The sequence below is a fragment of the Salarias fasciatus genome, unplaced genomic scaffold (assembly GCF_902148845.1).
Source record: "Salarias fasciatus unplaced genomic scaffold, fSalaFa1.1, whole genome shotgun sequence".
Taxonomy (NCBI): Eukaryota; Metazoa; Chordata; class Actinopteri; order Blenniiformes; family Blenniidae; genus Salarias; species Salarias fasciatus.
Genome location: NW_021941374.1, coordinates 1,479,456 through 1,497,967, shown reverse-complemented (window position 1 = coordinate 1,497,967; position 18,512 = coordinate 1,479,456). Strand labels below are relative to the sequence as shown.

At 46.7% G+C, this 18,512-nt stretch overlaps 1 protein-coding gene across 2 annotated transcripts; it reads right to left on the bottom strand.

Annotated features, from left to right (window-relative positions):
* Window positions 1–7,544: 7,544 nt before the first annotated feature.
* Window positions 7,545–15,478, bottom strand: LOC115385053 (N-chimaerin-like). Of its 2 annotated transcripts, XM_030087134.1 has the most exons (16): window positions 15,424–15,478; window positions 15,052–15,126; window positions 13,768–13,806; window positions 13,632–13,687; window positions 13,120–13,151; window positions 12,929–13,042; window positions 12,660–12,786; window positions 12,431–12,589; window positions 12,213–12,290; window positions 11,891–11,975; window positions 9,655–9,828; window positions 9,492–9,569; window positions 8,765–8,902; window positions 8,581–8,686; window positions 8,273–8,492; window positions 7,545–8,239 (listed from the first exon to the last, which is right to left on the bottom strand). In XM_030087134.1, the coding sequence occupies exons 2-15, from the start codon at window positions 15,068–15,070 to the stop codon at window positions 8,321–8,323; spliced, it is 1,377 nt and encodes a 458-aa protein (XP_029942994.1). In that variant the 5' UTR covers window positions 15,071–15,126; window positions 15,424–15,478; the 3' UTR covers window positions 7,545–8,239; window positions 8,273–8,320. The 2 variants fall into 2 exon arrangements, with proteins under 2 accessions (XP_029942994.1, XP_029942993.1); XM_030087133.1 differs by having other exon boundaries at window positions 7,545–8,492.
* Between the last annotated feature and the right edge of the window lie 3,034 nt (window positions 15,479–18,512).

The window sequence follows — 18,512 nt, the reverse complement described above, 5'->3', positions numbered from 1 at the left end:
GGGTACATCAACATTGTTTCATGGAACATTACTGGCTGCAGTACTCCTGCTAAAAGGCGAAAGACACTCACATATCTTACATCTAAGGATACAGACGTTGCTTCATAAAAGAAACTCATTTTAAAAATTAAGGTGAAGCTTTGAAATTAAAACGTGACCGGGTGGGGAAGGTATTTCATAATTCTGTATCCAGTAAGAGCTGTGGAGTTGCTATTCTCATTAACAAAAGGCTCAGTTTCATACTTTCAGTAGAATCAAAGGACCATGATGGACGCAGCCTGTGCCTGGAAGCAAAAACTAATGGAGTAAAAGTTGCTAAGCTTACTCATGAATAGAGTTTTTTCCAACTTCTAGTTCACTGGTTGATAGGGTTATAGACAGAAATATAGCAATAACAGATCACGCACTGGTGGAGCTACATCCAGATCTGAATGCTGATAAAAACAAAGCTGGAAGATGGAGAATGAACACAAGTTTAGTACAGGATGAGCCATTTGCCAAAACGCATGTTTTCAGAGTTAAATACTGGTTCAGCAGAGAGACTGGCTGCAGGGTGGGAGGCTCTTAAAGCATTTGTTAGAGGAAAACCTATTCCTCACAGTTCATGGAAAGAAGAGGAAAACCGCAGAAAGTTACAATCTTTAGAAAAAGGAAATAATTGACTAAGAAAAAAATCCTGGCAGAACGGTTTGATGAGGAACAATTTGGTCAAATCTGTCAATTAAAATTGATTTACATGAAATGGACAACAAAAAAAACAGAATAAGCCTTGTTTAGGCTTAAAACTATTTACTGAGAAAATGGAGAGAAGACTGGATGATCATTAGCGAGACAGTTAAAGTCACAATTAATACAATTACAACAATTAGAGAAAATAAAGACTTACTTACATCACCTGCTGACATCAACAGGGGTTTTAAAAGCTTCTATGAGGAACTATAATCATCTTCAAATACAACTAACGGGGAGGATCTGGCCTGTTTTTTTAAAAAGATTACACTGCCACAGGTTCCTCGGACAGATAAAGATAACTTGGATATCCCCACATCAAATATAGAAGTAAAAACCGCTGTTACGGCTCTGAGACCTGGGAAGTCACCAGCTGTGGACGGCTTCCCAGCTGAATTCTTAAGAATATTGGATGTGCTTTGCCCAGTGCTTACAAAGGTTCTGCAGGAAGCATGTGAGTATGGACCGTTACCACACAGCTTTAATGGAGCCATCAGTTTCTCCAAGTAATATGGAGAAACGGGGCATATTACATTTAACGTCATGGGGGAAAATAAATACCATTAGGATGGTTATTGCCCCACAAATTAACTATCTCACTGGAATGATCCCCCAATGCATCCCTCCACTACTGCTACTCAGATATAACAACATGATGAAACGCTTCTGGGTGGAGAGAAACCCAGAGTTTGTTTAGATAAACTCTATCACCAAAGAAATATGGGGGGTTATCTTGCCAAACATCTCTTTTTATAGTCATTCTTTGAATGGTGAAACTCATGAACACTGGAGTGGAAGGAAGACGGATTTGGACTGGATTCTGATTGGACAGGAGAAACCCACTGAGACTCTCTCACAAATGGTTCAACAAAAGGACCCAGTTTTAACCCACTCAAGGAAAATTTGGCAGGACATGCATAAAAACTGTAGAGTCTCATGTAACACCCAGAAATCGGCTCCTATTTGGCGTAACGCTAAAATAAAAATAGGTAAACAAACCATTTACTGAACCCAGTGGTTGAAAAAAGGTATTAGAACATCAGATGAGCTGCATGAGGAGGGTCACTCTGTCTCTTATCAATCATTAGTCGATAAATTTAAACTAGAAAGAAGGGCCCATTTCTGGAAATATTTACAGCTCAGACATTGCAGTAAAAACAAGATCTTTATAAACAATGATGCTAATATAGTTGAACAGTTCTTAAAAATACCACCAACACCTCAAACAGCCTCCACGTGGTACGAGCTACGTCCCTGAAGACCAGCAGAGGGTGTGATCATTTACAGAGGACATGGGAGAAAGATCTTGGAGGGGGATTCTTTCTAACACTAAAGGATATGTTAGAGAAGCTCGGAGCAAATTTATTCAATATAAAACAATACGAAGATATTACTGCACTCCGACTACACTTAATAAAGATGATGAGATGATAAGATGACCGGTGCTGGAAATGTAAGGCAGAACGCAGCATGTGTTTACACACTGTGTGGAAATGTCCTCGGGTCGGGTTTTATGAAAACATGCTGATGAGACTGGTGGAAATGAGGCTGCTCACAAACAATGGGAGAGTTTAGAGGTTTTGTGTTGTAAGGAGCTGAACAGTGAATACTGTTGTGAATATGAGCATATGGAGAATGTGCCACGCCTGCTGAACAGCCACTATGTTAGACCCTCTCAGCTCCTCTACAGAAGCTTAGTGATGGACACTGCCTGCTGGAAAACCTGCCTTTTTATGTTAGTTATGTAGTTCTATGGGTTGTCTGTTTTGTTCTTTTCTTTTTTTTTTGGGGGGGGGGGGGTCCTTTCTGTTTTTTTTGTTTTGTTGTGAATGTTTGTTCTTGTTCTTGTTTGGGGAAAAAAATGAAATTTCCAATAAAGAAAATGAGAATTATAAAAAAGCAGTGTCCATGCTGGAAGTGAACGATGGAGGAACACCAGCTGTAGCAGGGAGATTCAGAGGTGACTGCCTGGAGGGGGAACGAGTACAGATGGAGTCTGAGGCCTCCACTGCAGGCGGAATGAAGACACTCTGCTCTGCTCTGCTGCTCTGGGATGAGGGAAGCCTTAACACTGTCAGAGTGGATCCAGGTCCACAGGCCCCCCCCCCCCTCCCCCACCCCCACCCCCTCCCTCCCCCACCTGCTCTCATCGCTTCACTTTCACTCTTGCGGCTCATTTAAAAACCTTCAGAAAATAAAATAAACCGCACGCTCGACATGAATTCTGTCAGAAACAGAAAATTCTGCTTTTCTCCGTGTTTCCATCGAGCCGTGAATGAGCCACACAAAGCCAGGATGCTCTGCTGGAAAAATCTCTACACCCTGCACAGAACCGACGGTTAATACGGCAATGAGACCAGGTGGAGAGTTCAGAGGAGAGCCGAGCTTCCTTTACGTTTCTTTTAGAGCTTTTCATCAATTTATACCACTTTTTATCACTTTTTATCACTTTGCAGCAGCTTCTTTTTTATTTACCACCGAAGCTTAAACAAAACGTTGTCATGAGGCGGTGACAAAACACTCTTTACATTCAAACATCTCCCTTCAGCCTCTAGAGTGAGAACTTTAAACCTTCTGCAGGTTTAAATCCCAGCTCCATCAAACTGCAGCGCCGCGCGACGAGTGGAGAAAGAGACATTCTGACTTACCTCGACCTTTCTTGACCTTCCTGGACACTCCCCGACCCTCCCGGGCCGTCCCGGACCGTCCCGGACCGTCCCCGACCCTCCCGGGCCGTCCCGGACCGTCCCGGACTCAGAACCCCGCTGCAGACCGGGAATCCTCCGCGCGGCTCCGACTCTTTGATCCCCCAGATGGAAACAGTCCGCACGAGGAGCCTCACACCTGCAGCCACGAGCCCGGAGACCCCGGAGCCAGGGGCCAGGGGCCACGCCGTCAATTAACAGGCAGCCAATAGGAAGCCAGCCGCGGGTCACGTGGTGAAGCACGCGTCCATCACGTTCTGAAGCGATTGACATTTCTTTGTGAGATATTTATTAGTCAATCATACAGAGATGATAATAAAATGGAAATGAAAGTAACTGCAAATAAATGAAACAAAACAAACCATTAAATTAAAGAAAAAAATTATAATAAAGATACAGGGAACTTAAACAAGGGTCTAAAGTATCTTAGCTATAAGTGAACAAAACCTTTGAGCACGGGCATTTTGAACTTTTTTTAATGCATGTGTATAGCAGAGACATTTCATTTATGAAAGCCTTCATATCTGGGGGGATTTTGCATAGTGAATTTATGTATATAATACTTTGTTATTATAATTATGTTGTTCACAAGATAATCAATGTTCTTGCTCTTTGTAATTATTCCTGCTTGGATTATTCTTAAAGAAAAGAAATCTATATTTATGGATTTAGAACTCCACCAATTGTGTAAAGATTGCCAGAGATTTTGAATTACGTGACAGGAACAGAATAAGTGCTCTGTTGTTTCTAAACTGGTGGCCCATACACTAACGGTCAAAAGTTTTTAGAACAACCCAATTTTTCCAGTGTTTTTACTGAAAATGATGCCGTTTAATGTCTCATTGCACTCAGACGTCAAGGTATAGTACAAATAAGCAATTGGAGTCAAAAAAGAAATTATGGAATCAATTTATAGACCAAAATGTATTCTCTTGGCAGATACAACAGCTGAACACACACGTGGCATTCTTTTTACAACAGAAATCAGACATTCTTCAGAACGTTCTTCCCATGTCTGTTGCAGAAGTTCCCATTAATGTGTGGCCCTTGTGGGCTGCTTTGCTTTCACTCTTCTGTCCATTTCATCCCAAACCAGCTCAGTAGGGTTTAAGTCTGGAGACTGTGCTGGCCACTCCATGTTTTCAAGTTTACCAGCTTCTTCTTTTTCTCAAGATAGTTCTGGCGTAGCCTGGACTTCTGTTCTGGGTCATTATCTTTCTGTCAGATGAAACCCTGACCAAGTAGACCCATCCCAGAGGGTACTGCATGGCGCTGCAGGATGCTGTGGGAGCCGTTCTGGTTCAGGGTGCCTCTGACTCTGAACAAGTCACCAACCCTGGATCCAGCAGAACAACCCCAGACCATCACACTTCCTCCTCCATGTTTGACAGTTGAAGCCACACACTGTGGAAGCATCCTTTACCAACCCTACGCCGTACAATCATCCTGCTGATGAACCCAAGAGTTCACGTTTTGATTCATCAGTCCATAAGACCTTTTTCCAGTCTTCAGTAGTCCAGTGGCAGTGTTTCTTGGCCCAGACAAGCCTCTTTGTCTTATTCTGACGTCTTACCAATGGTTTTCTTGCTGCAGCTCGTCCAGTCAAACCCGCAGCTCCAAGTCTTCTCTTCACAGCTGAAACAGAGACTTGTACCATGACTGAAAAGGATTTTATCTCCCCATTTTTGAGTCTAAAACTTCACATTTGTTGTATCAGAATGTGTTTCTTGAAGAAATACACAATTAGAATTTTGCCCTTTACAAAATAAGAAAACAGCTTTGCGCTTGATAGAGTCTTTAAGTCACTTTCTTTTTTGCCTTTGATTCTCAGACACCAACTTCTTAGTTTAGTTTAGTTTATTTGTTTCTTTCGTTTAAAACAACACAAAAACAAAAAAAAACAAAAAAAAGATGAAAATACATCAATGTCATCAGTCTAGACACCAAACAAATTAAAGAAGAAAAGGAGCAGAAAGAAGAACAATCTTATATCTGCCCCTTTATGTACAGTATTTGAACTAATACAAATTAACAATACTCAAAAACTCATATTCATTCAATCAAAACATTTTTTCAGCTGCAAAACTTAGTTTTCATTTTCATATTTATCCAACGTGGATTTTTTATGTTTCTTAAATGTCACTCTTTGATTTCCTGTTTCAGAGCATTCCATAAGTTCACTCCTTTTACCACGATGTTTCTTCCTTTGATTTTGGTTCTGAATCTGGGTTTTTTGAACACGTCTATTCCTTTAAGATTATATATACTGGTTCTTATTTCGAATATATTCTGAAGGTTCACAGGCAATAAATTCCACTTTGCCTTATACATTATTTTTAGGATGCTTAAATCAACAATATCAGGAAATTTCAAAACTTTCAGTTTAATGGGTTAGACGGCTCTTGATAGTGACTATTTGTTATTATCCTTATAGCCCTTTTTTGTAGAATGACAATTGTCTGTAAATAAGTTTTGCATGTCGTACCCCACACTTCAACACAATACATGAGATAAGGTAAAATCATAGTGTTATACAATGTTAACAAAGCACAACTGTTCAGAAAAAACTTAACTCTGTGTAACACAGAAATGGCTTTCCCAATTTTCCCTTTGGTGTAATTAATGTGAGATTTCCACTTTAGATTGTCGTCAGTCATCACTCCTAAGAATTTAGTTTCTGTTACACAATGAATTTCAACTCCATCTATTTCGAGTTTTACTTTCACTTTTTCCTTTTTATTATTAAACAACATAAAATTTGTTTTTTTGGCATTTAGGATTAATCCGTTTAAATCAAACCAGTGTTTTATTACTTTCAATTCTTCATTCACTACTTTTGTGACTTCTTGTATGCTTTTACCTGAATGAAATAATGTGGTATCGTCTGCAAATAGAATTTTCCCAAGGTTGGACACTTTACCAAAATCATTCATGTACAAAATGACAAAATACAAAATTCTATATCTGTCTTGGTCCAGCTCACATCTCTTCATTTTCTCATTTTCTTTTTTAAGCGTTTCTGTTTGTTTTTCCACTTCTTTAACTTTCTTCTTGCAGTCCATAATCTCCGCCGAGTTGAGCTGCACCGCTTTAGCAGTCTCACCTCGCATGGCGCTCTGCTGTTGCATCTGGGAGGAAATGTCTTCCATGCGTTTGTCCAGACGGTTTCCCAGCGAGTCAATAGCAAGCAGAATGGACTCCATCCATGTATTTACAGAGTTTGCTGACATACCTTTTCTTCTTTTCTCCGCTCGGGCTTTTTCTGGGGTGTTCGGTGGTGTGACGCCGTTTCTGTCTCGCTTGTTGGAAGCAGCATCGCTGTGTTCCCTGCTTCTTCACTTTGTTTGAAGGAGAGGGTTTTGACAGCTTGTTTTCCTCTAAATACCAGGAGTTAAACAGTCTGAAAGTGGAGTCTTTAAGGTTCAAAATAAATTGCGTCAGGATTTCATTAGCGGAGGGACGTGACCGCTCAGCACGCCATCTCCCCGGAACTCCCTGAAGCCATGGACAGTGGTCTCTATCGATAAATCCTGACTTTATCAAAGAAAGTTCAATGGCTGACATTTCCTTTAATGACATCTCCACTAACTCACAGAACATAATGCTATTTATCTAGAACCTCAACATCTCTACTAACACACACAGCATCATATATATCTAGAACCTCACGTCTCTTCAGTCAGAGGCCCAAACTGCTTTAGAACAGATGTTACGTTTGTGTTTTTTCTAACTTACATGTAGTCATTTGAAAGCAGAACCAGAACCACGTTCTCCACGGTGGAACATTTGACAACTGCCAGCAGCTCAGTGGAACACACTCCTGAGTAGGTTCTCTGTTCCCATCCAGGAGAACACGGTGGAGGACTCCAGATATCTGGGGTCTACACAGAACAACAGACTGGACTGGGCTAAGAACACTCAGGTCCCCCACAGGAAGAACCAAACACTTCTGTTTCCAGAGGACGCCGAGGTTCTCCAACATCTGTCACCGTTCATTAGATCCATGAGTCTATGTGGAAGTTCTAGGAGTCTGAACTGAGGTTCTAGGAGTTCTGTTCCGTTATGCAGTGTAGAAAGAGACAGAAGCAGGACCACGGACTCATCTTTAATAATTTAATCCATCATGCATAAACATAGAAAATACTTTACAGCAGAGACAGTAAAAAACAGAAGGAGGCTGGGTTAGTTCAACCAGTTAGTACACGTTAGCTAGCTAGCTAGTTAGTCAACTGAACAGGAAGGCTGGACCTGGTCTCACGGGACCTCCAGCTTCTTTATCCACCACAGACCCCCCCGACACAAGTGGGGGGGCCCCACCTCCTCTAGAACACTGCTGAGACCAGGTGACCCGGGGGTCAGACCAGGTGACCCGGAGGTCAGACCAGGTGACCCGGGGGTCAGATCAGGTAACCCAGAGGTCAGACCAGGTGACCCAGAGGTCAGACCAGGTGACCCGGAGGTCAGACCAGGTGACCCAGAGGTCAGACCAGGTGACCCGGAGGTCAGACCAGGTGACCCGGAGGTCAGACCAGGTGACCCGGAGGTCAGACCAGGTGACCCGGGGGTCAGACCAGGTGACCCGGAGGTCAGACCAGGTGACCCAGAGGTCAGACCAGGTGACCCAGAGGTCAGACCAGGTAACCCGGAGGTCAGACCAGGTGACCCGGAGGTCAGACCAGGTGACCCGGGGGTCAGACCAGGTGACCTGGAGGTCAGGTGATGGGGCGTGAAAGGGTTCATGATGAGACCAGAACCGTCCACTAGGGAGAACAGGGTCTGTTTCCATGGAGACAGAGGACAGCAGCTGCAGTGTTTCCATGGAGACAGAGGACAGCAGCAGCTGCAGCAGGTCCAGACCCCCCTCCTCCAGGGTTCGGCTGGGTTCCTCAGAAGAGCACGTCCTCGTTGGTGATGAGCGCCTCCACCACCAGCCGCTGGTAGCGGATGTCGTTGAGCGCCGTCATGGCGTCCAGGTCGGGCGCCCTCATCAGCGTGGGCCCGAACACGATGCCCAGGTTCTCCGCCGACATGAGGTTCTCCTTCTCACAGCGCGTGACCCTGCAGGGGGTTCAGGGGGGGTCAGAGGGGGATCAGAGGGGGGTCGGGGGGGCTCAGAGGGGTTCCTCCGGGTTAGGGTCAGGGTTACCTCTTGAGGTGAGCCATGAGGTAGCGCAGCGTCTCGCAGTGGGCCGGGGGGAGGAGCTTCAGGGCCTCGTGCAGCGACTCCAGGCGCTTCTCCGGGTCCCCGATCTCTGAGGACAGACGGCACAGCGGGGGTGAGGAGGGACGGCGGGGGGGACGGGGACGGGGACGGTGGGGGGGACACCTACTGCCGGCCTCCATGAAGCGGGGGTAGGCGTCGTACGTGATGAGGGGGATGGGCAGCTCTCTGAAGTACAGCTTCAGGGCTCCGGTGATGATGTTCAGGTCCTCATACACACTGGACGAGATGTCCGCCTTCTCTCCGTCTGGGGAGGGGGGGGGGGGACAGGGGACGGGGGACAGAGGACAGGACCAGGAACATGAGAAAACAGACGTTAAACAGCGGACCAACTTGTTAACAACTCCCCATCTTTGTGAAAACAGCAGAGCAATTGAACCTTTTCAAAACCCTCCATCCAGTCCAGGGTGGACTGGTGGTACTAGGTAGAGCTGTGAACTAGTCCTGAGTCCAGGGCTCTCCTGGTTAGTGGTAGAGATGTAAACTAGTCCAGGGATATCCTGGTTAGTTGCAGAGTGGTGAACAGGTCCTGGTTCTTCTGGTTAAAGGCAGAACAGTGGTTAGTGGCAGAGTAATGAACTAGTCCTGGTTAGGAGCAGAGTGGTGAACTAGTCCTGGTTAGGGGCAGAGTGTTGAATTAGTCCTGGTTAGCAGCAGAGTGGTGAACTAGTCCTGGTTAGGGGCAGAGTGGTGAACTAGTCCTGGTTAGCAGCAGAGTGGTAAACTAGTCCTGGTTAGTGGCAGACAGGTGAACTAGTCCTGGTTAGTGGCAGACAGGTGAACTAGTCCTGGTTAGCGGCAGAGAGGTGAACTAGTCCTGGCCGTCTCAGACTGACCTCTGTCGAAGGCCAGCTTGACGTCCTCGATCAGCTCGCTGAAGCCAGAGATCCTGTAGAGTCCCTCTGACTGCAGACCTGCAGGACACAGAGACAGACAGCGGGTTGGACAGAGGGTCCAGAAGGAGCAGACCCCCCCTCCGTCCCCCCGGCCCCCCCTCACCGCGGGCCTCGATCTCCTGGATGCACATGTCCACCACCATGGGCCTCTTGGTGTTGTGGGCCTTGACCAGCGTGGTCAGGTCACAGCTGTACACCTTCTTCACGTGCCGCAGGTCCGGCTGGCAGTCGTTAGGGACGACCTTGGAGCACTGCTTGTGGACGTTCAGGCCGCAGTCTGGGGGGACAACAGAGGGCATGATGGGAAATGTGGAGGAGGACGCAGCAGACTATCAGAGAGCATCACAATCATTCACACTACACCGTGCTTATGAAGCGGAAATAACTTCCATGGTGTCACAGGAGTCTGTTTCCATGGCGACGGCGCACACAGAAAACACTCCGCCTCTGGACAAACACCGTAATCCACAAGATTTCAAAACGCCCTGTCTCTATGGAAACGAGGTAAATGTAACTTTCTGAAAACGCCCTGTCTCCATGGAAACGAGGTAAATGTAACTTTCTGAAAACGCCCTGTCTCCATGGAAACGAGGTAAATGTAACTTTCTGAAAACGCCCTGTCTCCATGGAAACGAGGTAAATGTAACTTTCTGAAAATGCCCTGTTTCCATGGAAACGGGGTAAATGTAACTTTCTGAAAACACCCTGTCTCTATGGAAACGAGGTAAATGTAACTTTCTGAAAACGCCCTGTCTCCATGGAAACGAGGTAAATGTAACTTTCTGAAAATGCCCTGTTTCCATGGAAACGGGGTAAATGTAACTTTCTGAAAACGCCCTGTCTCTATGGAAACGAGGTAAATGTAACTTTCTGAAAACGCCCTGTCTCCATGGAAACGAGGTAAATGTAACTTTCTGAAAATGCCCTGTTTCCATGGAAACGGGGTAAATGTAACTTTCTGAAAACGCCCTGTCTCTATGGAAACGAGGTAAATGTAACTTTCTGAAAACGCCCTGTCTCCATGGAAACGAGGTAAATGTAACTTTCTGAAAACGCCCTGTCTCCATGGAAACGAGGTAAATGTAACTTTCTGAAAACGCCCTGTCTCCATGGAAACGAGGTAAATGTAACTTTCTGAAAACGCCCTGTCTCTATGGAAACGAGGTAAATGTAACTTTCTGAAAACGCCCTGTCTCCATGGAAACGAGGTAAATGTAACTTTATGAAAACGCCCTGTTTCCATGGAAACGGGGTAAATGTAACTTTCTGAAAACGCCTTGTCTCCATGGAAACGAGGTAAATGTAACTTTCTGAAAACGCCCTGTTTCCATGGAAACGGGGTAAATGTAACTTTCTGAAAACGCCCTGTTTCCATGGAAACGAGGTAAATGTAACTTTCTGAAAACGCCCTGTTTCCATGGAAACGGGGTAAATGTAACTTTCTGAAAACGCCTTGTCTCCATGGAAACGAGGTAAATGTAACTTTCTGAAAACGCCCTGTTTCCATGGAAACGGGGTAAATGTAACTTTCTGAAAACGCCTTGTCTCCATGGAAACGGGGTAAATGTAACTTTCTGAAAACACCCTGTCTCCATGGAAACGGGGTAAATGTAACTTTCTGAAAACGCCCTGTCTCCATGGAAACGGGGTAAATGTAACTTTCTGAAAACGCCCTGTCTCCATGGAAACGGGGTAAATGTAACTTTCTGAAAACGCCCTGTCTCCATGGAAACGGGGTAAATGTAACTTTATGAAAACGCCCTGTCTCCATGGAAACGGGGTAAATGAGACTTTCTGAAAATATCCTGTCTCCATGGAAATGGGGTGAATGTAACTTTCTGAAAACGCCCTGTCTCCATGGAAACGGGGTAAATGTAACTTTATGAAAACGCCCTGTCTCCATGGAAACGAGGTAAATGTAACTTTCTGAAAACGCCCTGTTTCCATGGAAACGGGGTAAATGTAACTTTCTGAAAACGCCCTGTTTCCATGGAAACGAGGTAAATGTAACTTTCTGAAAATGCCCTGTTTCCATGGAAACGGGGTAAATGTAACTTTCTGAAAATATCCTGTCTCCATGGAAATGGGGTGAAATATATTTTTGAAAATTCTTCAGTAATGTTTCAAAGGAAACAGAGTAAAACAACTTTTTCAAAATGCTCCATCTCCACAGAAAGACAGGAAAATGCTACTTTTCCAAAACACTGCATCTCCATGGAAACAGGGGGGACATGCATCTTTATGAAAAAGCTCAGTCTCCTTGGAAGCAAGGGAAAACTTTGTGAAACCTGCTGCCCATGCAGACCCCAGCTGTCCCAGCAGGGGGCAGTCCGGCTCACCTGCACACTTGACTCCCTGAGCGATCAGCCCCCACATGAAGTTGGCACAGTACTCACACCAGTGAGGGCCTCTGAAGGTGTGCACCTGGAACACACACACACACACACACACACACACACACACACACACACACACACACACACACACACACACACACACACACACACACACACACACACACACACACACACACACACACACACAGCAGGGGAATGATGTGTGTTTCTTCCAGCTCTACTCCTTCTGCAGCTAATTTGAATAAGACTAGCAGCTGAATCGGCTCTTCTTCTCACACACACACACACACACACACACCCTCACCTTGAAGTTGTGCACCTTCTCGTACTTGGGCATGAGGTCGCTCTCCCTCAGCGTGGCTCTCCTCACCAGAGACGTGAGCTGTGAAAGGACGGAGGCTGTGATTGGCTGCCATTGTTAGTTTTGAAAACAGTTCAGCTCAGTCTCTGTGAAAACGCAGAAAGGCAGCTTGAGGACAGCCCTGTCCGTGTGTCTCTCTCAGTGTGTGTGGTCGTCCTCACCCTGTCCTCCGTCCCCCCCCGGCCCGGCGCTGCGTCCGTCCCGTCGGTGCCCCGGCCCCCCCGGGGCAGCAGGCTGCTGGGGGGCTCCTGGTTCAGGGTGGTGTAGCCAACGTGTTCATAGATGGGGTTGATGGTCATCTTGGCGATGTACTCCGCTGCCTGCAACCAGAACACGGTTACCATGGAGACGGGCTGAGGGGGTTGGGGGGGAGGCTCCGCCGGTGGACACCTTGGTCTCGATGTACAGCGTGATGAGGCCGTCCGTCACCAGGTCGTGGATGGACTCGAACCGCTTCTCCCCCACAAAGTGCTTCCCATCGTGGTACAGACGGAAGTTCCTGGTCTGGTTCCCAAACCTGGACAGGGGACAGCGTTATGTGTTGCACATGGAACGGTTGTTCTAGGTTTTATTTTGAAAGGAGCTACATAGAGGGTCCAAGTGGGACGACTGCCCCCCCCGCGGCAGCCCCTGGTGGAGGGGCGGGGCGCAGCAGCTACCTGAGAGCCAGGGTGTAGGTGCCGGGCTGCCTCTGGCTCTCCCTGATGAGGTAGCTGCCTTCGGCCTGGCTCAGCAGCTGGTCGGCGTCTTCCCTGGAGATCATGCCGTGGTACCTGGACACACACTCTGGGTTAGCGGGGGAGGGGCGGGGCGGGGCGCCGGGAGCTAACGCACACTTCAGCCCACTCACTCTCTGCCGTAGTACTTGGGTCTGTTCTCCACCTGCAGACAGAACACAGGGTGGTTCATGAAGGCTCATCTCCTGAAAACACCACGCATCTACAGAGAGCGGCGTTTATCGAACAGTTACATGTACTGTCGTTTCCATGGAGACAGGGCCTTTGAAGAAGTTGTCAGCAAGATTTTTGTTTTCACTTGTAAACACTGCTGTAAGCACAATGTTTACAACACAGTATTGTAAACACTGTGTTGTTAAACACTGTGGTGTAAACAGTGTTGCAAACATTGTGGTGTAAACATTGTGTTGTAAACATTGTGGTATAAACAGTGTGGTTTAAATAGTGTGGTGCAAACACAGTGTTGCAAGAAGTGTTTACAGCAGTATTGTAAACGTAGTAAACAATATGGTGTAAACATTGTGTTGTAAACACTGCGGCATAAACACAGTGTTGTAAACATTGTGGTGTAAACACTGTGTTGTAAAACTCTTTGATGTCAGAATTCAAAGTGCGACAGTCTCACCTCACAGGTGCAGGTGAGTCTGCGTGGATGCGGCGCCTCCTGCTGGAGCTGGTACACTGTGACACAGATTACCGACAGAATCACATTAAAGCTTCACCACAAGGCGTGAGGAGACAGTCAGACCTCCTGTACTCACAGTAAGACTTCCACACAGGCGGCCGGTACTCATCATGATCTGAGGACACAAACACAACACAGGCTTTACCCCCGAGTGGACCACCTGGACCTGTTCATCCTGGGTAACCCAGACACAACAATACACAGCAAATACAGTAAGACAAGACACAACAACACCTACTGGAGACAGACGACATGGTTTCTTCAGAGCCGATACTGATGTGTAATATCAGTCGTTGGAGGCTGATAAATGATACTTACAGCCGATACTCATTTGCAGTAAAATAGAAAATATTGGTGTCAACATTTTGAATAGTGAAAATGAGTACAAAGCCTCTCGGGCTTCTGTGGCTGCTTCCTGTTTGTGTTTCATAGGCTGACAGAGTTTTACATTACTGTTCGTCTTTTTCTGAGTGAGCGAAATCTATGCCTCTTCGTCTTGAAATAATCAGCGTTTTTGTTTTATATTTACTCAGTGAAATGTTTCTGAGTTTAATGTGTTCCAGCAAGTTCCACGACTGTTGTGCTAACTGTTAGCATGTCAATGGGTTTTCCTATACAAGTTAGCATTAAGCTACGGGACTTTGTTTCATAATGCATTACTGTGTTTTACGGCATCTCGTCCGTGAGGAAAGCACTGTGCTGCAGGCACTGTGCTGATTGGCTGTTAGCCCTGTGGGCGGGGCAATGCAGGAGGCAGAGCATGCTCCAGACAGATAGAAGCAAAATAATCCCGTTTCACATTGATCTCTGATCAGCTGTCAGATTAATAAAGGGCCGATGCTGACCACTATTTAATGCATCATGATTTCATTGTATCTATTAAAACACTGGCGGGGAAAAAGCTTCTGTCTGTCACATAAGAACTCCAGGTTAGTGTTTCGTTGCCATGACGACTCCACCCTCAAGCCGGTTCTCTGCATGATGGAAAAGAACCAGGGCCGGGGCCCAAGAGAACCGAGTGGAGCAGGACCAGGGACCAGTGGAACAGAGCCACGACGGCAAGACACAATGATACACAACAACACACAACAACAGCCTGACAAAACACAAACAATAACAGAGAAATACACTGAAGAACACACAAATAACACATAGATGCATGCAACAACACACAAATAACACATAAAAACACACAATCAAATACAAATAAGACAGGAAAAGGATAAAACACAAAGAGCATAACACACAACTTACAAACAGCAGAAATACACACAAAGACACAGTGAAAAGAGAAAAGTGAGAGGAGCACACAGGAAGCCAGATGAAGCAGCGATAAGAGATAACAGAGCTCCCCGCTCACCAAACACATTCAGAGCCATCTCGCTTCAGGGCTGATGAGAGAGAGCAGCAGATCCAGACCTCCTCCCTTCACACCCTGGAACACACACACACACACACACACACACACACACACACACACACACACTGCTGATGAATCCTCACCGCTTCAGTGCAATAGCCTCAGTCCCGTTCAGACAACAGAGGATGTTAAGCTAGCGCTAGCGGCCGGCGGGAATCACTGCGCCGCACTAAACCCCGCCGCGGCGGAGCCGCTCCCGGCCCGGGGGGGGGGGAGGACCCCCCAGGAGGGAGACCCGGGGCCGGGACCGGACCGCTGTGGACAAGAACCCGCTCAGACAGCGAGCAGCCGCGGGACAAAACCACAACTCACATCACGTCCAGGACCACTCCGACACAGGGCGCCATCTTAGCTGGTCACGTGACCAGGCTCGCCCTCTCGGCGGGTCGCCATGGCAACAGACTACGGTGAGGGGGCGGGGTCAGAAGTACGTCACACTTGTGAACGTCACACACACAATACATGAAAAACACTAAACACCAAAAATAATGCACAGTAATGCAAAATAAAATCAAAACACAAAAAAACACGCACAATCATGCACATTATCATCGCAAACACTAAAAAAAAATCCAAAATAAAGTATAATAACTTGAAAAACGCACAAAATATACAACAATTTAAAATACACATCATGCATAACAACATAAAAAATACAGACAAAACCAAAATAACACACAATAATGCCTGACAACATTAGAAAAAAACAAACTAATACAGAATAAAATATGATATAAAAAACACAAAATAATATGAATACACTCCCAATAACCCATGAATAAGGCACAATGACACACAACAACATAAACATGAGAGAAAAACACAAATAACACATAAATAAAATGCAAAAAGGAATATAACTTAATAACATATAAAGCAAAAACATACAATGAAAAAAAGAACAATTAAAAGAACAAGTAAACATATAATACCACATAAGCAACATACATGAACAAACAAATAACACAAAATATACAAATATTACACAATAATACACTAATAAATAACCATTAGCAAACAATAACTAAACTAAACAATACAACAGAATGTATTGATAAAATATATGATAAAATGAAAATTACACTGACAAAGTAAAATAGCGCCTAGATTATGTGAAATATCACACATCAACCCACAATAATACATAAGCAACACACAATAATGTACAATAATGCACAGAAAAACACACAATGGAGACAGAAACAACACTGAGAAATGAGAGAGGTGAAACTGCTGGCCTGCAGTGAGCGTGTGAAGCAGCAGGGGGCGCCAGTGGGTCAGGATCCAGCTCCTCCACCCTCCTCTGGGACTCCGGAGGAGGAGGAGGGGTTCCTCCCAGGGACAGGGATCACGCCATGGCCGCGGTAATGAAAGGCCTTGCTACCTCAGGCCGTCATCAGGCTCAATCCTCAAAGCGTTTAATGATGTGGTGCCAGGAGAACGACACACAACACACACCTAATCCCCGCTATGCCGCTGTTTGGTTGACAACAGTCTCCATGACGACATGTCAGACTCCTCCCAGCAGCTGTCTCCATGACGACACGTCAGACTCCTCCCAGCAGTGGTCTCCATGACGACACATCAGACTCCTCCCAGCAGTGGTCTCCATGACGACACGTCAGACTCCTCCCAGCAGTGGTCTCCATGACGACACGTCAGACTCCTCCCATTCTGTGGAAAGACGTTGTTGGGACGTGTTTACACGGTCCTGTCCTCCCTGGACCTGGTGCAGTCCTCTCTGGACCTGGTCCTGTCCTCCTTGGACCTGGTGCAGTCCTCTCTGGACCTGGTCCTGTCCTCCCTGGACCTGGTGCAGTCCTCTCTGGACCTGGTCCTGTCCTCCCTGGACCTGGTGCTGTCCTTTCTGGACCTGGTCCTGTCCTCCCTGGACCTGGTGCAGTCCTCTCTGGACCTGGTCCTGTCCTCCCTGGACCTGGTGCTGTCCTTTCTGGACCTGGTCCTGTCCTCTCTGGACCTGGTGCAGTCCTCTCTGGACCTGGTCCTGTCCTCCCTGGACCTGGTGCAGTCCTCTCTGGACCTGGTCCTGTCCTCCCTGGACCTGGTGCAGTCCTCTCTGGACCTGGTCCTGTCCTCCCTGGACCTGGTGCTGTCCTTTCTGGACCTGGTCCTGTCCTCTCTGGACCTGGTGCTGTCCTCCCTGGACCTGGTGCTGTCCTCTCTGGACCTGGTGCTGTCCTCCCTGGTTGCCATGGTGACACTCTCTGGGTAATTATATGTAGGTGAATCTCCTCTGAGCCGAGCCTTGATCTCCTGAGTCTCTCCTGGATCCTCTGGCTTCAGAGGATCTGCGGCGGCCCCCCAGGGTCAAAGCACAGGACACCAGACCACCACAGGACACCACAGGACACTAGACCACCACAGGACACTACAGGACACCAGACCACCACAGGACACCAGACCACCAGAGAACTACTGAAATCACAACATGTGGGTTAACATTTAGACCTGGTTTACTGGAAAGACTGGTTTCCTAAAGGCTGAGTCTGGATCTGAGTCAGAGGAGAACCCTGCAGAACCAGACTCGGAAGAGAACCCTGCAGAACCAGACTCAGAGGAGAACCCTGCAGAACTGGACTCAGAGGAGACTTTATAGAACCAGACTCAGAGGTTCTCAGCTTCTCGGGTTCTCAGGTTCTCGGCTTCTCGGGTTCTCAGGTTCTCGGCTTCTCGGGTTCTCAGGTTCTCGGCTTCTCGGGTTCTCAGGTTCTCGGATTCTCGGGTTCTCAGGTTCTCGGCTTCTCAGGTTCTCAGCTTCTCGGGTTCTCAGGTTCTCGGGTTCTCGGGTTCTCAGGTTCTCGGGTTCTCGGGTTCTCGGGTTCTCGGGTTCTCGGTGCGATCATGGTGAGAACAGGGACTGCGGTGGAGTCAGCTGGGTTCTCTGCTCTGAGACGTTCTTCCCTCTGAACTCTCTCTGTGACACCAAGAAAGACATGACTGGAATGTTGGCTCAGCACACACACACACGCACACACACACACACACACAGCCAACTGCAAGCAGACACATGCCGCTGTGTGTGTGTGTGTGTGTGTGTGTGTGTGTGTGTGTGTGTGTGTGTGTGTGTGTGTGTGTGTGTGTGTGTGTGGTATCTCTAATCCTGGAGAAGGCTGCCAGTGACGGATGTTTCCCAGACACACCTCTTCTGTCTTCCTTTCTCTTTCTGATCTTTCCTCCGTCTGTCTCTTCCACTGTGAGACTGCCTGTCTCTCTGTCTATCTGACTGTCCCTCTGACTGTCTGTCTCTCTAGCTATCTGTCCCTCTGTCCTCCTGTCCCTCTGACCGTCTCTCTGTCCATCCCGTGAAGTAACAGTTGCTTCTCTTCCTCTGTCAGAGGACACTTCATCATTTAGACAAAGATTATGAACTTCTGTCTTCC